Here is a 26,960-nt window from a genome sequence, read left to right on the forward strand (position 1 = left end):
TCGGTACTATGATTTAAACAGTTTCCTGTGATGTATAGCCTACCCCGTGTACACATTTGATCTTCTTCATTAACTGTGTTCCTTTTTCCTTTGTTTTTAAAGAAAATGTGAAGAAAGCATACCTCGTTCCTTTTCCTTATGACGTCAATAGTTCATACGCTCTACTTGCAGGTTTCTTTTCCTTTTCTACCATCAATTTTGTTATTGTATAATATCCTTTATTAGTATCATTCATTTACCTACGCTTGCCGCGGACTTTGGCTTCCGAAACTTTGTGTACATGATTTCCATGGTAACCTGACGTCACTGCATTTAGTGGGCTATTAAAATTTTAGTGTTTTCCTTGTAATGTCTGTTTGAGAAAGGCTCATCTCACGGGGCGAAACGTGTCACAGCTGTTTTTTATGTGACCAGGAACTTAACCTGCTACTCCGCCTGCTCCTTCAACTTAGTGGTGCAATGCTTTCTACATAACTACGCTGGTTTACGCAAGGTGCTGGCAATGTCCTTGAGGCTATCCAAGCATTTCAGCCATTCTTACATGACGAGGAACGCTCTCCTGGACTTTCAGCGACAGAACGGCCTGCCACTACACCGCTTAATCTGCAATGTGCCAACTTGCTGGAATTCAACAATGCACACGCTCAAGCATATGGTCTAGCAGGGGAAAGCCGTGAACAATTTTGTCATCCACCAGACCGCCTCAGCAGCAGGGAGCATGTGTTGCTTCGAGGGCAGGCAGTAGCAGCTCATCCGAGACACTAGTCAGGTGCGGAATGCCTTCGACGAGGCTACAAAATTTGTCAGTAGTGATAGTGGCAGCATAAACGATGTCATCCTTCTCATATTTATCTTAGGACAAACGCTGACGCTCATGCAGCAGGGGACGACGACAGAAGAACAGCTAACGCATCTTGTCTGCCCTGAAGCTGTTGGGGACACACAAAGAAAATCTGCCATTGAGGAGTAGGAAGATGAGGCTGAGGAGCTGAAACAGCAAGAGGAGGAGGAGTTGGAGGAGCAAGAGGAGGATAATGATGATGGCATCAGCCAGGACACCCAGTCGTTCCAGTGCAGGAAAAAAAATGGTGACCCGGCACGCTGTCCAGAATGGCGACCTGTATGCTGGCTCCCTTACGCTCCCTTAAGCAGTCAGATGATTACTGGATAGCCATGCTTTTAAACCCTTGCTATCAAAACAAAATGAGGGAATGTTTTCAAAAACATTATGTTATTACCAGGAAACACTGTGTGCGCAGCTTTTCGTGAGCAGACACCTGCCGCCAGCATGTCTGAAAAGGGTCCCCTCTCTGCCCCCTGCAGTCGCCCGCTTCCTACCGCCACAAGCAGTAGAAGCCACGGCAGCAACAGCCATTTCAGTCTCCTCAACATGATTGAACAGTTTTTCCACGTGCCACTCCAGGCTAAGGCCAGTGAGCAAGCCGACAGCTCCCACCTCAATGTCCAAGTTCAGGCCTACCTACACTCTGACCAGTGTCTGGCACATACCCAGTTCCCTGACCCCATGGATTTCTGGGCAGGCAGACTGGAACACTGGCCCAAACTGACACACTACACTCAGCTGCATGGTAACACCCAAATGGACCAAATTGTCCTCCACCAGTGTCCAAAACATCACTTTTGTCAAAATGAACCAAGCCTGGATTCAGGAGGGTTTTTACACTCCACTGGCTGATGTGTAGATCTGGTCTTGCTGGAGGTGCCCCTGTCTCTGCTGTCCTACCTGCCATAGCGGTGTGTTTTTAAACACTCTGTATGTTAACCTCATCAAAAGTGCATTTACCCATAGCTACAGTATGTATGTCAGTGTCACTCAGACATCATTTACTATCGCTGTCTTTGCGTTCGAGAGCTTGGGGAGAGAAAAAGAAAACAATCATATAAAATAAATGAAAAGAGATAACACGTTCCTAAACAATATGAGTCCTAGGAGACTAGAGGGTGTTATATACCAATTTTTATAATAATTGGAGCCACTTTGGTTCGGTTCCAGATCGATTTTGGTCAGAAACCGTACTTTTTGAAAACTTCGGTGAACCTGAACTGAACCACATCTCGAGTGGTTCGCTCATCTCTAACCAGTATTGAAGTCTAGGAAAACCCCTTTAAACTAAAATCAATTATGAATCAATGATGCGGGATAACATCTTATGGCCTAACATATTACTATAGTATTTTTTTACTTTATTTGTAATTTAGATCACTATTTTGTAACGTACTGTATAATGAAACTTTGTGCCACAAAAGTTAGTTAACTTTTGTACTACATGTGAAGAAAATAGACTTTATTCGGTTTTTACCTTTTTGTGAATTGATCGACCGCACACGCGGAATTCATCGAACTGTTTTGGGCAGGAGCCTCGTGTGTGGTCGGTAACTTGTGACTTCCCTGTTTTTTAAGAACCCCTGAACCGATCTGGGTGAAATTTGGATATGTTGGTCGCCCAGATCGGGGCTATCAGGGGATATGTGGGGATACCTTGTGGGGAAAAGGGTGTTCCAACGTTTGGGAGGATTGTGTGCTCTCTGCCTGGAGATAATTGGTTTATCCCTTAACTTATCTCAATAGCTCCCAGGCAGAGAGAGGGCGGGTGTTACTGTAACTCTGTATGTTAATTGGTTATTGTCCTTTGTTTACTGTGGGAGATCCTCTTGCAGGAGGATTTCATATAAAAGCCAGTGTGTTATCAATAAAAAGTATTCCTGCTACACCCTTCATGAAGTCTAGGCTCATGGTTGGGGAATATTTCATTTGCTGGGGAGAATCATCTTGGAAGCTGCATTCATCGACCCTATCCCCCTATTTCCTATGGTAGCTATAATCACATATGCTCAGCTATTGGGAAAGGAATAGAAGGCCGCAGTACCATAACCACTGTAGGTCTTAACACTACAAATCCTCACAAAGTACCTCATAATATGCAGCTTCGTGATTGCTGCTGCAGAACCCCATTGTGCCCGCAAAGCTTTGGTGTTTTTTTATAGTTATTACAAGAAAAATGTCAAAATGACATACTTCTTTAAATCTTCAACAAGTGGAAAATTAGAAAGAAATTGTGACATGAAGTTTAAAAATACGATCATGATGCCATTTATTTAAAGAAATAACACTGTGAGCAGTGACAAAGCCAGAATTGGCAGTAGTTTGAGTGAAATGCAAATATAAAAGATGCAGATTTATTCCTTGTCACCAGTTCTTGCATCTTCCCAAATGCTAACTGCAGAACATTGTTCTGCTCCCTATACCTCCTGGCAGATACATATTGATATAGTCAGACGATTATTACACCACTGACTTCTCTAGAGATCTGCAGACAGTGGCGCAGACTAGAAGACTGCTACAGGGCCTTAAGGGAGTGTGGACATGGCACTGGACTCCTCTTCTCAACATGAAAACACTTCATTTTCATGTGTCCACCACTAGCGAGCTCAGTGAAAAGACATTATTATGGCTTCCATTGCAGTCAATGGTAGCTGTATAAATTCCTATACACCAAGCTCCCCCTAGTGGTGGCTGCAGGCACTCGGTTTTGTAGTATACTAAATGACAAGAAGCAGTGATTCACAGCTGTATAGTGGATACTTATCAATCTATTTATGCTACTTGTCTGGTGCCAATATTTTTCCCATACAGAAGTTGGATGAAGTGGATAAGAGCAAGAGCAACTTATTTGTTATTATTTATTTAAATTAAAATTTATTCTACTATTATTAAAAACAAGTCAATTTGTCAGAAAACTGGGGGTTGCACGTTGCATTCTGCATTGCCTGTGAAAGATTGAAGTATGTGCACTAGGAAATTGGGTGGGGCAGGAGACCTCTTACTACATTTTGTCTTGGGGTTTATGAAATCTGTGTACGCCCCTGTCTGCAGAATATTACACTACCCTTCTACCACCTGGCAAATGGACTGATGTACTCTGCAGATAATCAGTGACTTCATGTACAATCTGCAGAAGATTGGTCTGTCCCCCAATGCTTCCAATGATACTATACATGATATATTCTGCAGATTATTATACCACTGACCTCTAGAGATCTGACAAGCATTGCTTGGTACCTTGTGCCCCCTGACAGATACTATACATAGTGATACTCTCTGCAGATTAATACACCACTGAGCTCTAGAGATCCGCCAAACATTGCTCGGTACCTTCTGCCTCCTGACAGATACCGGACATATTGATGTATTCTGATGATTATTTCACCTCTCGCTCCCGCTCTGCAGAAGTCTTCCTGTAGATTGACCTTCACCAGATTTATCACAGGGGCTCAGGCTGGATGATAAATCTGGTACTGAGTTATACGCTGTTGTCTAACTTTACATCACAAACTGGTTGGGTTACTTTGCAAAATCATTTTTGGGCCAGAATGGTGGTGCAATTTTGGTTCAAAATGTTGCATCATAGGCCAAGGCCATTTTGTGTGAATCCATGCCCCTAAACCAAACGCTCTGGATTTATCTAAAGCTAAATGCACCAAATTGCACCATAAAAACACAGTGCAATTTATGACAATGTCTAGGTGCACTAACATTAGTAAATATGGGCAATTGTGCTGTCACATCTAGACAGATACACTGGAAACAAATGGTATCTTGAGGTTCACATCTAGAAAGGTCTCCACTGACTCAAGTCTTCTTCTTACCCCATGTGTCATCTCTAGGAAAACGAATGACAGCAGAACTAAGGTTTGAACAGTATGTCAAAAGTTTCAAACTGCTCCGCGAGGATGGTCTCCTGATCATCAGTTTCATCATTTACTGTAGGGATCATTTTCCTGAAATTCAAAAGTATTCAAAGATTCTGCAGTTTTCCAAAATTGAATACCAACCATTTTTCTTTTTGTCCACAACTTTCTACTAATCTAAGGATTTATATACTCTTTGACTTTATGAAGAAATAATGATGTCTCGGCCGTCTTGTGTGCAAATTAACCAACCATGAAATACAGAAACAGACAGACAAGACTCAGAACCCCAACATGATGACTGTTCACCTCCATAAAGACATAAAACACAAGAAAATACAAGACAGTGCAGGTCCAGGAAACCAAAGGCTCTATAGCAGTCCCAGCTGTAGAACCACTGGCTGCTCACCTACAGCATGATCTACAGTAGAGGCCAAGAACCTGCTCTTCAGCTGATGTGAAATTATAACTGCCAACAGTTTCTAAGTTGTAGAAGCTGTTGTTTCACACCAGAAGGAGAGCTGTAGGTTTAGTTTGATATGAGCAGAATATATTTCATGATGATACAAGGTCAAAATCAAAAATGTTTTCCTGAATGTGTAAAGCACAGTCTTGGTGAGGTTAAAAAAGTTGCATCTTTGAATATAGAAATATTCAGGCTGATAGTTGTTGCTGCTTGTCCTGCCGGTCACAGAAGATAAGTAGTCCAAGCTTTCTCCTCAGTTCCAAATAGTTTATTGTTAAAGAGTAACCAAGAAGTCTGTGGCACCATCTGTCAGTGCTCGGACCGGTATGTTGGAAATGTGTCTGTTCGATGCAATTTCTGTGGATTGGAGAGGTCTTCTCACCAACAGGTGAAGGAAGAGGCAGAAATAAAATATAAGAAAAAAAATTAAAAATACATTTTTATTGGTTTAATATTTCTTATGATTATATTAGGAGTAAAAAAAAAAGAGAGAACCTACTTACCATCTACTTTTTTATTATCTATTTATTTTTGCAGACATATCTCAGGGTACTGACTTAAAGGGGTATTCTCATCTTAGACATTGGAGACATATTGCTAGAATATGCCCCCAATGTCTGATATATTTAGAATGGAGCCCGCAAAGTGGCGGAGGGCACACCACGCATACATGGCTGCCCTCCATTCATTCCTATGGGAGCGCTGAAAATAGCCAAGTGCTAACTCAGCTATTTCCGTAAGCCCCATAGAAGTGAATGGAGCTGTGGGCGTACCATTCGTCTATTTCCCGCACTCCCACAGGACTTAATGGAGGGTGCACTTTGTAGTCTCCATTCTAAGTATCAGACATTGGGGGCATATCCTCGCGATGTGTCCCCAATATCCCAGATGGGAATAACCTTTTAAGGCCCCTTTACATGAGTAGATAATTGATTGGATCGGGCAATGAACAAGTCGTTAGTTAAGTTGTTAACGTTCGAGCAACAACCCTTTAGATGCGCAGCGTATTGTCTAAAAATTTGTTAGTGCGATCGTGTAATAGATCGTTTGTCAAGCAAACTGTTCCATTCCACACCCACTGTTGAATCATCTGTGCTGTAAACCATACCTGTCTGAATTCTGGACGACAAACAGTGATTTAGGTTTCTACATCAGAACGACAAACTAAACAATTACTGCTTGTCTTTCGATGATATTACACTACTCGCTAAGTAATCACTTTTGCTAGATTTCATGATTTTTCAAATGATTATCTACTCATGTAAAGGGGCCTTTATTATCTCAGACATCTAGATATTATCTCAGGGCACTGATTTATTATCTCAGACATCTAGATATTATCTCAGGGCACTGATTTATTATCTCAGACATCTAGATATTATCTCAGGGCACTGATTTATTATCTCAGACATCTAGATATTATCTCAGGGCACTGATTTATTATCTCAGACATCTATATATTACCTCAGGGCACATATTTATTATCTCAGACATCTATATATTACCTCAGGGTGCTAACTTATTATCTCAAACATCTAGATATTATCTTAGGTCGCTGATTTAATATGTCAGACATCTAGATATTACCTCAAGGCACATATTTATTATCACAGACATCTAGATATTACCTCAGGGCACTGATTTATTATCTCAGACATCTAGATATTATCTTGTCACTGATTTATTATCTCAGACATCTAGATATGATCTCAGGGTACTGATTTATAATTTCAAGCATCTAGATATTACTTTAGGACACTGAATTATTCTTTCAGACATATAGATATTATCTCATGGCACTGACTTATTATCACAGACATCTAGATATTATCTCAGGGCACTTATTTATAATTTCAGGCATCTAGATGTTACCTCAGGACAGTGAATTATTATATCAGACATCTAGATATTATCTCATGGCAGCCGACTTATTTTATAATTTCAGGCATCTAGATGTTACCTCAGGATACTGAATTATTATTTCAGACATCGAGATATTATCTCAGGGTACTTATATCGCAAACATCTAGATATTATCTCAGGGCACTGTTTAATTATCTCAAACATCTAGATAATATCTCAGGTCACTAACTTATTATCTCAGACATCTAGATATTATCTCAGGAGAGTATATTATTTCAGACATTTACAATATACTGTATATATATATATTATCTTCTTTTGACTTCTTATATTTTCTTAGTTTACTGGTTTATTATTTCAATGCTTTCTTTCAAGACCCAGAGCCTGATACAATACCTCAGGGTGCTGCCTTATCATCTCACAGTTTGATATGTTACTTTTAGGCATTGGCTTAGGGTAGATCCACCTGAGATGGAAACGCTATGAATTTACTGCAGTGGGTTTGTGCATGGAAAATCTGCAGTGTTTTGCAGTACTAACCAAATAAAGAGATTTGAAGAAATCTCATCCATATACTGTAGAAACAACCCAGAGTGTAAACTGACCTGTTGTGTAGATTTTAAATCTCCAACATGTCAATTTATGCAGCAAATTTCCACCACAGATTTTACCCTTGCAATGCAGAGAGTGAAATCTGCATCAAACCTCGAGCCAGTCTGCATGCAACGAATTAGGATTTTGCCAAGAATTGAAATTACTGGAGCGTTTTACATCCCCATGTGGATGTTCCCTTATTATCTCAGAAATCAAGATATTATGGAGATATCAGATTAGAAAAACAGTGCCACTCTTGTCCATGGGCAGCCATACCATACAAAGTCAATAGTCAAGAGTACAGTTGTTTTTGGAAGATAGCCATGTATTTTATATCTTATAAATCCAACTAATATTTCAGAGCACTGATGAATTGCTAACTTGTTATCAAATAATAACTAAGTAATATTTCATGCACAAGGCTGTAATACTCAACACCGCCACTAGATGGCTGTGTCTGACAATCACAGGCAGCACAGCTGGGATCTACACTGAAGCAGCAGGTATATGGAGGTAGAGAGATGCTGTAGGCTGAGGTAAATGTATTTTCTTCCAAGGAGGTGATTATAAATTCATATAATGTATCCAAGTAAATGAAGCCAAATATGTTGGGAATCAATAACATGTCCGCAGCCGACTCGTGTAATTGAGATTGATGCAGATCATTTACTGATGTATTTATGGCCAATATCATGCAGCCATTTTTTTTAAAATTTTTTTATTCATTTAATTTAATTATCCTACCTGATTTCCATGTGGAGCGTCCGCTGGCTCTTTAATATGTAAACTGGTTTACTTTTCATTAGCAGAAGAGTAATTAATAATCCTGCACATTTATTAATGGTAAATGTGTAGTGTAAATGGCTAATTAACAAGTTTCACCTTCGCTGTGAGAAACCAAGTGTATTATATGATCTATTGTGTGAATAGTCAACACACCTTTATCACGGCCTCATACACTTGTGTGTGCCGCAAATGAACGATTATTTCAAAGGTCTGAGATGAAACGTCAGAGGCCTGAGATAATAAGTGCGTGCTCTGAAATAGTAAATCAGCGCCATGAGTCACTCTGATCTTACAGTATGTTATAAATGAGTGCGCTGAGATGGTAAGGGTTGTATTAGATTACACGAACTAGCAGACAATTGTCGGGAGGGAAGCGTTCCTTCTAGGCAATCGCCTGCTCGCTAGTGGAGGAGATCTCCCCCACAGTATGGAAAAGAGCGATTGCTTATGGCATTGTTTGTCCCAATACTGACTAGTTGGCGGTAGTATTATACTGCCAGATCATCGCTAACGAGTGTTCCGTTCATGATGAACTGGCCAACAATCGGCCAGTCTAAGGCTACTTTCACACTCGCGTTTTGGCTTTCCGTTTGTCAGATCCGTCATAGGCTCTCACGCGCGGTCCAAAACGGATCAGTTTTGTCCTAATGCATTCTGGATGGAAAAGCATCCGCTCAGAATGCATCGGTTTGCCTCCGATCAGTCTCCATTCCCCTCTGGAGGCGAACGCCAAAACACTGCATGCAGCGTCAAAGAGCCAAACAGCACAATTCTCTGACATAATCTGGCACAATAGAAAACTGATCCGTCTCCCATTGACTTTTTAATGGTGTTTAAGACGGATCCGTCTTGGCTATGTTACAGATGATACAAACGGATCCGTTCATGATGGATGCATGCGGTTGTATTATTGTAACGGATCTCCGTTTTTGCAGATCCATGACGGATCTGCCCAAAACGCGAGTGTGAAAGTAGCCTAATACAGGCTTTAGTCAGTGCTCTTCTTCCTTGCGATTTACCTTGCAGGCTGTAGAGCTGTCCTGTACTGTGCTGTCTCGTAATGTGCTGCCAGTAAGCGCTGCGAGGTAGTGGGACCATGGTGTTCAGAGACACTGTCCTCTCACTCATTCTCATTTGAAGCTGCAAGAAAACACATGGTAAACTTAGTAACTGCCTGAACCACAAGATCAACACATTCATCTCCGGAAATACTAAGTGCTGCCAGAGACCCTACTTCTTCCACTATATAATTCTCAGTTTGTTAACTTCCTCAAGATCAGTAAGTGACTCTCCTGAAATCTTCTGTGCTGCTGGAGGATCTTGCTCCTTACACTGGGACTCTCGGGCTGTGAGCTCCCACAAGATCAGGACTCTCCTGAAATTCTCTGTGCTGCTGAAAAACAGCCACTGATGCATGTGGTATCAAGCACCCTCTCTGAGACAGTCTATGATGCTAATATAGGGTGAACGGTTTACGCGCTAGACCCTCACTCTTACGGTTTACCGTGTCGTTCTGCTTGCATATGAATACAAACGTTTCCTGGGATCACTCTATTAAGACTGGGGGGCTAGCGATTATATTAGCCTCCGCTGTTACTGTGATCTGTATTCATTTTACCACTCTGCCTGGAGATGGGGTTCTGTTAGTGTTTCGGCCTCATAGAAACTGTTATCCTGGTAGATACACCTATTCCTGTGATTGACAAAAATGAATATAAAAATCCTCCCACAAGATGTCAGCGTCTTCATTTACTTCCCATAAATCTTTGCCATCCATCAGTAAAGATTCGGCATTCTTCATAGGGCACTGGATAATAGCGATACCAGCTTACCACATTAGAGAGTGATTTGTGCTGTGGAGCCGCCATCACATAGTTGTGAGATCCAGTAACTTATGTAAGGTGGATGCAGGGACATCAGTTTCAGCACCATGGAGAGTGGCACTGCAATGAGCACTGCATTATGAGGATTAGCAGCTGACACAGTGAAGCTTAGAGAACAGGACAATGACACACTGACACTTGGGGTACAGGACAATGACACACTGACACTTGGGGGACAGGACAATGTCACACTGACACTTGGGGGACAGGACAATGACACACTGACACTTGGGGTACAGGACAATGACATACTGACACTTGGGGTACAGGACAATGACACACTGACACTTGGGGTACAGAACAATGACACACTGACACTTGGGGTACAGGACAATGACACACTGACACTTGGGGTACAGGACACTGACACTTGGGGTACAGGATAATGACATACTGACACTTGGGGTACAGGACAATGACACACTGACACTTGGGGTACAGGACAATGACACACTGACACTTGGGGTACAGGATAATGACACACTGACACTTGGGGTACAGGACAATGACACACTGACACTTGGGGTACAGGACAATGACACACTGACACTTGAGGTACAGGACAATGACACACTGACACTTGGGGTACAGGACAATGACACACTGACACTTGGGGTAATTGACAATGACACTGACACTTAGGGTACAGGACAATGACAAACTGACACTTGGGGTACAGGATAATGACACACTGACACTTGGGGTACAGGACAATGACACACTGACACTTGGGGTACAGGACGATGACACACTGACACTTGGGGTACAGGACAATGACACACTGACACTTGGGGTACAGGATAATGACACACTGACACTTGGGGTACAGGATAATGACACACTGACACTTGGGGTACAGGACAATGACACACTGACACTTGGAGTACAGGACAATGACACACTGACACTTGGAGTACAGGACAATGACACACTGACACTTGGAGTACAGGACAATGACACACTGACACTTGGGGTACAGGACAATGACACACTGACACTTGGGGTACAGGATAATGACACACTGACACTTGGGGTACAGGACAATGACACACTGACACTTGGGGTACAGGACAACAGCACAATGATATTTTGGTTGGGGGCAAGACTATTATACACTATCTCAATGAACAAAGCTTGATTCATAAATCTAACTATCCATCACTAGTTGGCGCTGTCATTCTCTCTTTCTTGGGAAATCCAGAGCATCTATTTGCTGCTTCTTACAAACCTTGAAGGTTTGGTTTTGTAATTGAGGACTGAGGATGACTAGATTTTTCAGACAACACAAACTTATTTTCCCCTCCTTGAAGCTCCATATCATTTACATAACCCCATTAGGGAATTCTGAGTCAATAGATGGGAGTCCCCGAACAAGAACCTCTTCTCTGGTTACACCGAGGCATTGATTACCAGACATTGTACCTAAGCCACTATATCCCACCACATAAAAGATTCCTGCAGTATGGTGGATGAAGCTGTCATTTCACAACTGAATGCAAAAGATGTCATACACTGTAATTAAAACAGCCGTAACAATACAATAACAGTCTACAGAGAAGCATTTCCCAAAAAATCTATGTGTTTACTCTTGAGTTTTCTTTATTATACGTTGTTTAACTTGCTTACTGTCTTTGTTAGAGATCTGCAGAACATCTCAGATTATTGTACCCCATAATAGATGCCTGATAGTACTTACAATTATAAGGGTCATATAATCATTATGAATTCTGCTTCAGAACAGACATACTGTAGGCGGATGGATGGATGGAAGGATAGATTACATACCATTGAATTCTTGACGCTCTGCAGTAACCGTTCATGTTGTTCTGCTATTGCTAGGGCGGCTGAATGAACTTTATGATAAATGGCTTCACCTTCTCTGGTTTGGAAGATAAACAGCCCCTCCCCGGTGTCACACATCCTGCCAACAGACAAACACAACACCACATGAGACTTCTCCAGCTAAATCCAATACTCTTCCCCATAGAGCATACTCCCTTATCTACCACCATCACTGTGGTGATATCCCAGCCCTGAGCAAACACATAGCAAGATAAGAATGTTTTCAGCGACCCCAGGATTACCTCTCAGTATACAAAACCTGCAAATTACTAAGCATGCCGCCTGGGATCGTGTCACATGACATAAGGGGAATGCCCGCTAGAAGGTTAGAGATGAGTAGAACTAGTCAAGATGTTCTGGAAAATCATAGACTTGTTCTGTACACCTCAATCTTAAGGAGATTGACTGCCAACCTACCTTTATCCTATTTTTATTCATGCCATAATAGATCTAAATGAACCTTTATCCCATGATGGGTCTCTATCCTATGATGAACCTTTATTTAACAGAGGACCTGTATTGAATGGTAAGCGTACATGCAATGTTAGACCTACATCAAATGACGAATCTATATCTAATGAAGAATCTACATCTAATGGTGGACCTTAGCCGATGGAAATTTGTCCAATAATGGCCTTTTGTTCAAGTGACTGACTGTCTTTCAATAATGGGCCTTTACCCACTGAGGGACCTTTATTTGGTGATGGCCCTTAATTCAATGATGAACTTTCATCCGCTAATGGATCTATATTAAAGGATGGACCTTCAGTTAATGATGGACATTCATTAAATAATCATGTGACACGATCCAAGGCAGCAGATCATGTGATACTTGTATCCAATGGTGGATTATAATAGGGGCGCTTGGGTCTGCATTCTGGGGCCCAACATTTCTATGGTCCCTAACCTCGCCCAAAAGACTCATTACAAGGAATGAGAGTGTAATGCTTGTAAGAGAAAGGACCTGTGATGAAATAATTGTCATGTGACCAGTAACAAGTGGATGTTACTGGTCACTTGGCCAGGTCATCACAGGGCTTTTCTCCTCCAGCAGTAGTGCTGTTGCGGGCGAAATTTGTCATAGTTTTATGTGAAGATTACATTAGAAAAAGGCAACAGAGGATGTTATACTATATACTGTGGGTTGTTATAGCATATACTTCATATTGTTGGGTACTATATACTGTGAGGTACTGCATACTTAGGGGTGTTATACAGTATACTGCATAGTGTGGGGTACTATACTGTATACATCATACTGTAGGGTATTATATACTGTGAGATGTTATACTATATACTGCATACTGTGGGGTGCAATATTGTATACTGTAGTGTTCTATATACACTGCGTGCAGAATTATTAGGCAAATGAGTATTTTGACCACATCATCCTCTTTATGCATGTTGTCTTACTCCAAGCTGTATAGGCTCGAAAGCCTACTACCAATTAAGCATATTAGGTGATGTGCATCTCTTTAATGAGAAGGGGTGTGGTCTAATGACATCAACACCCTATATTAGGTGTGCATAATTATTAGGCAACTTCCTTTCCTTTGGCAAAATGGGTCAAAAGAAGGACTTGACAGGCTCAGAAAAGTCAAAAATAGTGAGATATCTTGCAGAGGGATGCAGCACTCTTAAAATTGCAAAGCTTCTGAAGCGTGATCATCGAACAATCAAGCGTTTCATTCAAAATAGTCAACAGGGTCGCAAGAAGCGTGTGGAAAAACCAAGGCGCAAAATAACTGCCCATGAACTGAGAAAAGTCAAGCGTGCAGCTGCCAAGATGCCACTTGCCACCAGTTTGGCCATATTTCAGAGCTGCAACATCACTGGAGTGCCCAAAAGCACAAGGTGTGCAATACTCAGAGACATGGCCAAGGTAAGAAAGGCTGAAAGACGACCACCACTGAACAAGACACACAAGCTGAAACGTCAAGACTGGGCCAAGAAATATCTCAAGACTGATTTTTCTAAGGTTTTATGGACTGATGAAATGAGAGTAAGTCTTGATGGGCCAGATGGATGGGCCCGTGGCTGGATTGGTAAAGGGCAGAGAGCTCCAGTCCGACTCAGACGCCAGCAAGGTGGAGGTGGAGTACTGGTTTGGGCTGGTATCATCAAAGATGAGCTTGTGGGGCCTTTTCGGGTTGAGGATGGAGTCAAGCTCAACTCCCAGCCCTACTGCCAGTTTCTGGAAGACACCTTCTTCAAGCAGTGGTACAGGAAGAAGTCTGCATCCTTCAAGAAAAACATGATTTTCATGCAGGACAATGCTCCATCACACGCGTCCAAGTACTCCACAGCGTGGCTGGCAAGAAAGGGTATAAAAGAAGAAAATCTAATGACATGGCCTCCTTGTTCACCTGATCTGAACCCCATTGAGAACCTGTGGTCCATCATCAAATGTGAGATTTACAAGGAGGGAAAACAGTACACCTCTCTGAACAGTGTCTGGGAGGCTGTGGTTGCTGCTGCACGCAATGTTGATGGTGAACAGATCAAAACACTGACAGAATCCATGGATGGCAGGCTTTTGAGTGTCCTTGCAAAGAAAGGTGGCTATATTGGTCACTGATTTGTTTTGTTTTGTTTTTGAATGTTAGAAATGTATATTTGTGAATGTTGAGATGTTATATTGGTTTCACTGGTAAAAATAAATAATTGAAATGGGTATATATTTGTTTTTTGTTAAGTTGCCTAATAATTATGCACAGTAATAATCACCTGCACACACAGATATCCCCCTAAAATAGCTAAAACTAAAAACAAACTAAAAACTACTTCCAAAAATATTCAGCTTTGATATTAATGAGTTTTTTGGGTTCATTGAGAACATGGTTGTTGTTCAATAATAAAATTAATCCTCAAAAATACAACTTGCCTAATAATTCTGCACTCCCTGTACTGTGGGGTGCTTTACGGTATACTGTGGGGTACTATATACTGTGGGGTGGTATACTGTATACTGCATATTGTAGGGTACTAAATACTATGGAATGTTTAACTCTATACTGCATACTCAGAGGTACTACATACTGTGGGGTGGCATACTGTATACTGCCTACTGTGGTATACTATGTACTATGGGATGTTATAGTATACAGTATATGCTGTATGGTGTTATACTGTATACTGTGGGGTATTATACTGTCTACTGTGGCTTGTTATAGTTAGAGATGAGCGAATTTTTTTAAAATTTGATTCGGCCAGTTCAACAAATAAAATAAAAATAATTGTTTCAATCCGAATTTATTTGCGGCAAATCTCGTTAAAAACTGCTATTTCCTGGCTGCAGAAAGCCTTTATAGTGGTGTAGAACACTGTGCCTTGCAGTAACACGCATAGAGAGTCTGCTGTGGTAGTGAAACAATACTGTGAGTCAGTATGACATACAGATGACAGGCGTCACTCTTAGAATCACTGCACACTTCACTTATTTGGGCAGTCACAGGGCCAAAACTGACCAAATAACTCAAGTATGAACTCAGCCTTACAGGTCGATGTTAGCGCCAAGAAGAAGCGCACTCCTTTTACACCGTCGCCAGCTGATTCCACATAGAGGTCTACAGAACCTGTTCTATTAAACGCTTAAACAAGTAGAGCCCCCGACAGAGTGGAGAGGGTGTCAGCATTAAGCTTGTGTTGACGTCACTGATTATTTTTCCCTTCCTCTGATCCGTCAGAACAATAACCCCCAAAAAACGGATCCTTTCTGTTGAGCATCCGCCTTTAAAATATATAACTGCACCACTGAACGGCAAATATATTTTTCTTTTGCCACTAATACACGCCACAAAAGGCTTTAGAACATATAACTGCACTGCTGAATGGCAAATATATTTTACTTTTGCCACTAATACACGACAAAAAGGGCTGTAATTTTAGAACTTCACCACACAACGGCGAATAAGCCCTTTTTTCCCACTAATACAAGCCAAAAAATGCTGTAGAACATATAACTGCATCGCACAAGGGCAAATAAGACGTAGAAATATTTCCTTGTAATAAACCCTGTTAATGCCTGTAACACCCCAATAACAAGAACGGTTTGCTGGAATTACAGAGCTGTATAATGGCAATTATGGTGCCCAGTCAGTGCAGCAAGGTGTAATAGGATTGTTCCTATTACCCAGGCTGTAACCTCCTCTACTGAACCCTGCTCAACATAAATGCTGTGGAATGATTCCTCCCTATCCTTTCCCTGCACTTGTAAATCGTTTTTTTAGCACAATGAAGTTTTTTCTAACACTGTACCTAGCGCCTGCTGACGTCTCTCCCTGCACTAAGTACACTGGTAAATGGCAGAATCCAAGATGGCTGAGGCTATTTATAGGGCTGTGACATCACAGGGCTGGCTGGCTGCTGATTGGCTGCATGCATGGCATTATGGGTGATCCCACTTTCCCAGAGTTCCTTGCTCCATGTGTAATAGCCCAGAGTGGCATTACCACCTCTTTTGTGCCCCACTATCCTAAATGGTGAATCCTGTGTCATTTTGTACATCTAATATCATGCCCTGCAATATGTGTGTATATATTTCCTTGTGAATACTGTTAACATGTAATGTGCCTGGTTCACCAGCAGGTGGCAGCAAACTTCGCAGTGCTGGTTAGCAGAGGATGGAACCTTCTCTCCATCTCTCTTGCTCCCTCTAGGGAGGAGATTAGTTAGGAGTGAGTTCCAGCCTACCCCTCCTGGTGACAGGACGTGTCTCGAGGATCCTCTCCTTGGGGAAGGAGCAGGTCTCGTCCCTGCTGGAGAGGCCCTGCCTGTGAGTTCTACATGGTTGCATGTCCGCTCTTGGGCTTGCATTTCCTAAAAGCCAAGCTAAGTAAGCTTGAAGCCAGGAAGAAGTTCCTAGGATTAAAGTAAGAGACAGACTACTGAAAACTAAGTTCCAGCAGAAGATGGAAAGTTCCTATTTAACACAGCCAGCATAGCAGAGCTCAGAGAGTACAGATGTAGCAGAGCTGATTGTGTTTGCTTGCCATTTTCATGCCAAAACCTGCTGATGACCAAGATAGAGTTGGAAGATTGTTCCTTGATGCAAGTTTATGCAAAGTAAAGCTGTGTAAAATGCTAAGAAAAGTCTGGACTCTTTTATCACTGTTTCGGACAACCACGTCTGGGATCCAAGGATATCCAGGTAAGAGCACCATGACACGTGCATCCAAAACCTTCAAGGAGATTTTAGGTCACTCTACACCACTCTGGCAATCCTACATCTGGGTATCTACACTTATTCCATCTACTAAGGGAACTCCAGGTCCTCGTTGCAGCAATGCAACTGGTGTCATGACAACTTGCTCTAACAGAGGGACACATATCGTAAAAACCTCTTAAATGGTAAGGGATACCCCTGACGCGGGCCTAACCATCCGTTGTATGTGCAGCAGCCATTTTAGGAAAAAATGCGATTCGTTACCACTAAGCGTGAGGAAATTCGGCTTCGGTGCGAATTGAATTTTTCCTGAAATTCAGATCGAATTCCACTTCGTCAGCTTCGATTCGCTCATCTCTAGTTATATTATATAGTGTATACTGTGGGGTATTATACTATATATTCTGGAGAGTTATACTGTAGGGTATTATACTATATACTGTATACTAGGAGGTGGTATACTGTATATTGTGAGGTGTTATACTGTATACTGCTGGGTGTTATACTATATACCTATGATGGCTAATCTCCGGCACTCCAGCTGTGGTAAAACTACAACTCCCAAAATGCACACTTGCATGATTGTTCTCAGAACTCCATAGAAATGAATGGCGCATGCTGGGAGTCGTAGTTTCATCACAGCTGGAGTGCCGGAGGTTAGCCATCACTGCTATATACTGTATACTGTCGGGTGTTATACTATATACGGTATACTGTGGGATGTTATACTATATAATACTGTGGGGTGTAATATTATATAGTGAATACTCTGTGTTATTACACTATACACTATGAGAGGCTGGGGGTGTTATACTATATACTATGAGGGGCTGGGGGTGTTATACTATATACTATGAGGGGCTGAAGGTGTTATACTATACACTCACCTAAAGAATTATTAGGAACACCATACTAATACGGTGTTGAACCCCCTTTTGCCTTCAGAACTGCCTTAATTCTATGTGGCATTGATTCAACAAGGTGCTGATAGCATTCTTTAGAAATGTTGGCCCATATTGATAGGATAGCATCTTGCAGTTGATGGAGATTTGAGGGATGCACATCCAGGGCACGAAGCTCCCGTTCCACCACATCCCAAAGATGCTCTATTGGGTTGAGATCTGGTGACTGTGGGGGCCATTTTAGTACAGTGAACTCATTGTCAAGTTCAAGAAACCAATTTGAAATGATTTGAGCTTTGTGACATGGTTCATTATCCTGCTGGAAGTAGCCATCAGAGGATGGATACATGTTCTCATTCTGTTTACGCCAAATTCGGACTCTACCATTTGAATGTCTCAACAGAAATCGAGACTCATCAGACCAGGCAACATTTTTCCAGTCTTCAACAGTCCAGTTTTGGTGCGCTCGTGCAAATTGTAGCCTTTTTTTCCTATTTGTAGTGGAGATGAGTGGTACCCGGTGGGGTCTTCTGCTGTTGTAGCCCATCCGCCTCAAGGTTGTGCGTGTTGTGGCTTCACAAATGCTTTGCTGCATACCTGGGTTGTAACGAGTGGTTATTTCAGTCAACGTTGCTCTTCTATCAGCTTGAATCAGTCGGCCCATTCTCCTCTGACCTCTAGCATCCACAAGGCATTTTCGCCCACAGGACTGCCGCATACTGGATGTTTTTCCCTTTTCACACCATTCTTTGCAAACCCTAGAAATGGTTGTGCGTGAAAATCCCAGTAACTGAGCAGATTGTGAAATACTCAGACCGGCCCGTCTGGCACCAACAACCATGCCACGCTCAAAATTGCTTAAATCACCTTTCTTTCCCATTCTGACATTCAGTTTGGAGTTCAGGAGATTGTCTTTACCAGGACCACACCCCTAAATGCATTGAAGAAACTGCCATGTGATTGGTTGACTAGATAATTGCATTAATGAGAAATAGAACAGGTGTTCCTAATAATTCTTTAGGTGAGTGTATATGTGGTATACATACTTTTCATTAATATTTACAAGAAAAAATAAATATGGGGCAGGGCGTGAAAGAGGGGATGGTCAAACAAATGGAAGGAGGGGGCCCAAGATGGGTCAACAGGCCCGGACCTATGATACACTTAACCCGCCCCTGCTTGTCTGTACTCACCTGCCGGCTTCAAAAGTGAACCAGGCTGGGTCCCTCCCGTACCTCCGCAGTGAGCTTAGCGGCCAAGACACAAGCTTCAGCCTGGGGTTTTGCACGTCCCATAAGCTAATGTTCTCAAACGTGATCTGAAGAGTGCATTCCCCATGGACATCTGTATTAGGGGATGGCATCAAATACACATTGAATCTCTCTGGGAGAAAAACAGAATGTAAGTCAAAAATCTTTATGAGAAGAGTTAAGATAGAGACATTCAGTAAGAACCAAGTTGACCCCAGATTACATAACCTGAATGCAGCCATGGATTTCAGTGTGTGGCTGTGAACATACATTATCAGTCAATGACGGAAGAAATGCTTATACTCCAGTCACATCCAAAGCGGCATGCACAATTATTATTTTTTTTTTACAGAATTTCCCATTTCACTGCTGAACCCTGTACTGAGTATGTGGTGCAATCTACAGTAGCCTGGAGGAGTAAAGAAATCCTACATCTCCCACAATGAAACACACTGCCTTATGGGATCTCAGATAAGCTGTTAGAGGTGTGTCTGTCTGCACAATACCAATGGGTTCCTGGTATCAGAAGTCCGCAGATCTGTGCAGCTTTGGATATGGTTGGAGTACATGCAGCTACCGGTGTGTGTGGTGGTCAAGAACTCTCTCTCACCATTCTGCTCTCTTTCTACACCAGTTGCCAACAAATCTGGTTCTCCCAAACTGATGTCATTAATCCTGGTCCCGAGACACTCAGTGTGCAGCACCTTACACCATTCATCAGCCTCCAGCTCTGCGGGAAAACACAAAGTAGTGGTTATCTCATAGAAGTCATTGCGCCACTAAACTCCGATATTAAAGGGCCAGTCCAGTCTTACGTCATAAGACTTAAAGAGGTATTCCCATTTCAGACAATGATAGCATATTGCTAGGATGTGTTCTCGATGTCAGATAGGGGCAGGTCCCACCTCTTGGACCTGCTCCTATCCCCAGAACAGCCCCCCCAATGTGAAGGGTGAGCAGCTGTTCATGTGTGGCCACCCTGCACTCACCACTATGGGAGCACTGGACCATATCAGTGAGTGGAGGGTGGCTGCGAATGCGCTGTGTGTTTCCCATTCTGTAGATAGGAGGACATAGCGATATGCAATCAATGTCTTAGGCGGTAATACCCCTCTTTAATCATTGTATAACGAAGGGTTTAGCAACTTTAGAACGGATATTGGCCCAGATTTACTAATGTCTCTGCACCTAGAATCTTTCTAAAAATTGGTACAAATTGGCACAGTTGTGCCACAGTGAGGTTTTGTACATGTTTTCCGACTTGCTTGAAAGGGGGCGTGGCTTAGCAGAAGAGGCCGAGTTTCACTGGAAATAAATTCTGGGGTCAAAATCTGTCTCAAAGTAAGCCAACCAATAGCTGGTATAGAGTCCGAGAAAAGTGTCCTCCAGCCTGAGGCCCTGTGATAAATCTGGTACCGTTCTGAAGCCCAAGTTTACTCCATCTACAGGTAAATCTGGGCCATTGTGCTTTAACTCCTAGCTTTCAGCTTGCTGCCACTGAATGGAAACAATTATATGTATAGGCAGATGCCAAAAATCCATATAGACTTGATCCGCTCACATAGTTGAAAGTTGTTGTTCCCCCAAATGTGAAATGTATTTTTAGTGATAATGATATAATTGGTGCGGCTCCAGCTGTATTGAACAAAGGTTGCCCTATGTCTCTCACTTGACCGCGCCTCCTTCTATAAGTGAATTATCGTTGGTCTCCAGAAACGGTCAATACATTTCACATCTGGCTTTCAGGCTTAATTTAATTTAAGTTGAAAATGGAGACCAGAATACTTTCATCCGATGTGTAAATAACATCAAAAGGTGCCTGATGTGAGTGACTCCATAGTGTGTGGGGCCTATAAAGGGTTAATTTAAGGGTTTTGGGGGCAATTTATTTTATTATTGCATTCTATTCATTTTGGGCTCCAAATTTTTTTTTCAATCGATCTTTTTTTTCAAATTTTTCGCCAATTTTCTCTGTACAGATGTCAGTCTCTGTGTATTTGCAGAGCAGCAGGCTTTCCATTCACAGTCCCGTCAGGTAGATGCTATGACAGCTCATGTGTAGCCGTTATCTCTGAATTCCTGACAGCTCATAAACACACATTATAGCTCAGTTCTTATGAAACTGATAAGAATATGACTTAAATAAGAGTTTATGAGCTGTTAGTTGTCCAGAGATAAGGGCTACACGTCAGGGCTAATGGGACACTGTGAACAAAAAGCCTGCCACTCTGGAAATACACACAAGATGACAATTTTTTTTTATAAAGACCAATTTAAAAAATGATTTGTAGCCCAAAATGAGTGGAATGCGATAATAAAAAAACATGCCCCCAAAGGTGTTGATAGCCTTTAACCTGTAGCTTACCTAGGGAGGAAATACATGTGAATACTCATCAACAGCTGGTGCTGTGTAATTTTTTATTAAAGGGAAAATACCCCTTCTGCTATCTCATGATTTGACAGAAGGTACGGGGCCTATTACCAATTCCCAACCAGACCCCACCATCAGTTAGTTTGTATAACTAATGGTGGAAACATTTGAATTAAACAATCATTTACAATTTATATACAATCACTGTGTCCAATCCCTTTTACTAGACGGGTCGAGTGAAAAATAGGATGATCACAGAGTTTCCTGAGTGACTATATGTGATCTGCACAGGAACCCAGCAGCAAGAGTTAATAGCAGTGCCACCACAGGGGAAGTGAAGTTTTAGACTGTGTCGATTAAAGCCAATGCATGAAAGTACCAGGAACCATCAGAGAGATGCTTCTTGTATACTCTCCTTGTTCTGGCTAAAAGAGGAGGGTCTTAAATGTGAGATGTAACACACCCCTTCCCCCCCCCCCCCCCCCCCCCCCCCACACACACACACCCCAAGGCGCAACTGAAGTACCCCAGACCTGGGGGGAATACTACTGTAACTGCAATAGTTTGTAATGTAAATGAAATGTAATGGCATGCTATACACCTTGTTCACCATCTGATGGCAGAAGGTTGGCAGTGTTTGGCAGCAGGAATTGGACTTACCATGTCATTCCTCCCCTCTTGGTGGCAGTGGTCTCTACTGACTTCCTGCTAAGGGAGGGGCAGATCAAGTTAGTTTCAGCGTAGAGAGGAAAGTACAGAGTGAAGGGGCATGTGATCTAGTTCCCGCTGCTCAGGGCCTTGAGGACCACAGAAGTGGCTCATCTAGGAGGACAACTGCTCCAGAGAGCCTGCAGGGTCCCAGGCTACAGAACATTTGTAAACTACTGTGTATTTGTGTCAACGCAGTGATCAAGCAATAAAACTATAGAGACTGCTGCAAGGTGCTGGGAGACACGTTAAGACACCATCACTACAGTTCAAGATGAGATAGCTAAAAGCCTGCATCATACAGTGGACACCTACAGGCACACATGCCAGCCGTAGGGAAGGGAATCTTGAGAGAGACAGCGTTAGCTAGCAAACTTCTGAGTGTCATCTTCTGCCACACTGCCAGCTACCATACCTCATTATCTGGGAGAAGAGATTGCACTTTGTATGAACCGCTGATGAATGTGCTGCTACTTGTTTTTTCACTCAGTAAAGAAAGATGTTCTTTGTTCTACAATCTCTGCTCGATTCCGTCAATTCACCCTTTTCACTGCACCAATCCCCAGGGAGCGACGGCCTGAGGTACGACACTGTGACACAACACTTAATCAGGGCAACTACTACTCCCATCCTCTGCACTAGCTCCTCAGGGGCTCATTGCACAACCATTCAGCATTTTGAAACACACACATTCAATTTCAGTATCACCTATTCCATCTGTTACTGATGATAACCATGCTGGAGAGCTCCACCCCATGTTGCATCATGATGTCACCAAGCTTCCATAGGTAAAGTATATCCTTTACGTTAACGGGAAGGGGGAGGAGGATTCTTACCTGATTCACAGGCAAATGTTTTTGAGGTGTCATCGGTAAAGAAAATTCCCACCGCATGCTTCTTGGTGGTTTGAGGGAGTCTAACAATGCTTTTTAGATTGTTGAGCTCTGTGACCTGGAACAAAGAGTTGGATGTGCAGTAATTTAGTAGACATTTATTAGACATTTTAAAAATCTATAGTAAATATAAGTGTGATAACTAATATGGCCACCAGGTTTACTACCCATGACTTTAGGAAAGCTGTGTGTTCTAGTAGCAGCCATACTGGTTGTCACTGAACTTTCCCAGATCCCCCCAGGAATCAATCCTAGAGAATAATATACTCGTGGCGCTCAGACATAAGCTTTCCCCTGCTGTATGTCCAGCAGCCTCTGACCCTGCCTCATGTCACAGAAACACATATTGATTAGAGCCTGCAAAATGTACAAACAGCTTAATTATGGGAACAGAGCTGACAGCGGTGACCAGCCTGACCCCGTCCACCATCACCAAACTTATTAACCTTTTCACCAACAAATCCCTCTCTGCTAGTTGCCATGGATGATGAAATAAAATCATGTCAGTGTATCTACTGTACCTGCTTTTGTTTTAAGGTAGTGGACAATGAAAAGACATTTATAATAGTCTTGAGTCAAGCCTTACTAGGACCAAATGTGCAAGTGGGATAGTAGCCATCAAATGTATACAGCTGCACAGAGTATTTCAGGACAGGAGTGTGCAGGCTTTGGCCTCTTGCACACAAAAGTATTTTTTTCCGTTTACGCTCTGTTTTTTGCGTTCCGTATACGGACCGTATACAGAACCATTCATTTCAATGGGTCCGCAAAAAAACGGAAGGTACTCCGTATGACTTCCGTTTCTGTTTCTTCAAAGATAGAACATGTCTTATTAGGCCACATGCACACAACCGTATGTGTTTTGCGGATCCGCAAAAAAAAACGGATGACATCCTTATACCATCCGTTTTTTTGCAGATCCATTGTAACAATGCCTAAAACAGACAAGAATAGTAATACAAAGGAGAAAACACAGCCGACACTACTGAACGCGGTACGGTGCAGGTAAACTTGCTGTCAGCAACCATGCAAAAAATCGAGTGGTGCTCAGCCAGAGTGGAAAGCCAAATGTCATCAAAAGTAGAAGAAAAAAGAGAAGGCGGCACTCACCGAATCTTCATCAAGTTGTAGCTTTATTCGGGTTAAAATATAGCGGGTGCGGGTCACAATTCACAGAAGAAAAAGGCAACAGCCGTTTCGCGCAACAATCGCGCTTTGTCAAGCCTCCTGTGACGTGAAAGGGGAGCGCCAAAGAATAGTACATGTTATATTTTTTTTTCGGAGCTACATAACGGACATACTGATGCGGACAGAGCACGGTGTGCTGTCCGCATTTTTTGCGGACCCATTGAAATGAATAGGTCCGCATCCTATCCACAAAAAAAAAAAACGGAATGGACAGGGAAACAAACAACGTTCGTGTGTATGTAGCCTTATTGTCCGCATAACAGACAAGGATAGTACTGTTCTATCAGGGGCCAGCTGTTCCGTTCCACAAAAAAACGGAATGCACACGGACGTCATCTGTATTTTTTGCGGACCGAAAAATAATGAAAAAGCCATACGGTCGTGTGCAAGAGGCCTTTGTCGGAGGTCACAGACTGAAAGTCACAAAATAGGAACAAGATCCCCAACTGTATTTCAGGAGAGAACCCCCCGCCTCCTTCCAGAGGCAACAGATTAAGGCTACTTTCACACTAGCGTTTTTGCTGGATCCGGCAGGGTTCAGCAAAAACACTTCCGTTACTGATAATACAACCATCTACATCCGTTATGAACGGATCCGGTTGTATGTTTAACATACCCAAGACGGATCCGTCATGAACTCCATTAAAAGTCAATTGGGGACGGATCAGTTTTCTATTGTGTCAGAGAAAATGGATCCGTCCCCATTGACTTGCATTGTCGGTCATGACGGATCCGTCTTGTGCCGCATCCCAGGATGGAAAGCAAACCGCATCATGCTGCAGTTTGCTCTCTGGTATGAGAACGGAACGAAATGCATTTTGGAGCATTCTGTTCTGTTTAGTTAAGTTTTTTTCCCATTGACAATGAATGGGGACAAAACGGAAGCGTTTTTTCCGGTATGGAGACCCTATGACGGATCTCAATACTGGAAAATATTAATGCTAGTGTGAAAGTAGCCTAATCCCCAGGACTGTGACTGTGACGAGGGGACATCCTCTGCGTCTGGAGGAAAGAAGGTTTGTACACAAACATAGAAGAGGATTCTTTACGGTAAGAGCAGTGAGACTATGGAACTCTCTGCCTGAGGAGGTGGTGATGGTGAGTACAATAAAGGAATTCAAGAGGGGCCTGGATGTATTTCTGGAGCGTAATAATATTACAGGCTATAGCTACTAGAGAGGGGTCGTTGATCCAGGGAGATATTCTGATTACCTGATTGGAGTCGGGGAGGAATTTTTTATTCCCCTAAAGTGGGGAAATTTGGCTTCTACCTCACAGTTTTTTTTTGCCTTCCTCTGGATCAACTTGCAGGATAACAGGCCGAACTGGATGGACAAATGTCTTTTTCAGCCCTATAAACTATGTTACTATGTAAAACTGAATTATATATGCAAAACCTCCATCTTAAACCCAGCCATACACAAACCCCTTAAGGACACAGGGCGTACAGGTACTGGTAGGACATAGGGCTTACCCGTACATCCTGTGTAGTTTTGATCACTGCCACACGGCTGGCAGTGATCGGAACGGGGTGCCTGTTGAAATCATTCAGCAGGTACCCTGTGACAATGCCTAGGGGGGTCCTGTGACCCCCCGCCCGCATTGCTGATCGCTACAAACCGCAAGTCAATTCAGACCTGTGGTTTGTAGCGCTTATGCAAGTTTCTGATCCCTGCGGTCCGTGACCGCAGGGATCAGAAACATCAAAGTGCCTATATTTCGATGTTAACCCCCCCCCCCCCACCCCACCCTGCAGCCCTCTGTGTTTTTGTGCCTGCGGGCGCAGCGGGGGGGAGGATTGCGATCTTCCGCCCGCCCCCCTTTTATTCTCAGGATGACCGAGCAGTTGAATCAGAGTGTCAGCTCATTGCTGACACTCTGATTCAAACGGCTGACATCTGTGCAGATGTCAGCCGTTTTAACCTCTTCCATGCCGCGTTCCTTAGGGACCGCTGTATGGAAGTGGTGATCAGGGAGGGAGATCCCTCCCTCTCCCTTCGGGGGGCTGCTGTGCCTTTGCAGCCCCCGGACAGGATGGGGTCACAGGGGGAGGCCCCCACCCTCCCCTTCCCCGTCTTCTCAGTTGTGGCAGAAGGGGAAGGTTCTCATGGCAACAGGACGCCTTCTCAGGCATCCTGCTGTCCATGGTGCTGAACAGATCTGTGCTAACGATCTGTCCTGACGAAGGCACGCCGAAACGCGCGTTGGGGTAGCGCCATCCTGGTTGGTCCCCTCCTGGTCTGATTTTTGATGAGTCATATCTGTTATTCCACATCCCAGTTCTTTTCCATTTGGATGTTCACTTACTTGCTAGGGTTTCTACCTGCTGGCCGGGAGTGT

General features: G+C 42.8%; 1 protein-coding gene across 1 annotated transcript in view; it reads right to left on the reverse strand.

Moving 5' to 3' along the window:
• Positions 1-4,842: 4,842 nt before the first annotated feature.
• DOK5 (docking protein 5) overlaps positions 4,843-26,960 on the reverse strand; it is a 52,837-nt gene continuing 30,719 nt past the window's right edge. Inside the window, exons 5-10 of the mRNA XM_040438362.1 lie at positions 23,376-23,490; positions 20,071-20,190; positions 19,404-19,593; positions 12,088-12,223; positions 9,439-9,559; positions 4,843-5,550 (exon numbers count right to left, since the gene is read on the reverse strand). Coding sequence (XP_040294296.1) covers positions 5,486-5,550; positions 9,439-9,559; positions 12,088-12,223; positions 19,404-19,593; positions 20,071-20,190; positions 23,376-23,490 — 747 coding nt within the window. The 3' untranslated portion in view covers positions 4,843-5,485. The remainder of the gene's footprint in view (positions 5,551-9,438; positions 9,560-12,087; positions 12,224-19,403; positions 19,594-20,070; positions 20,191-23,375; positions 23,491-26,960) is intronic.

Source organism: Bufo bufo, chromosome 6 (assembly GCF_905171765.1).
Source record: "Bufo bufo chromosome 6, aBufBuf1.1, whole genome shotgun sequence".
In the NCBI taxonomy this organism is placed as follows: Eukaryota; Metazoa; Chordata; class Amphibia; order Anura; family Bufonidae; genus Bufo; species Bufo bufo.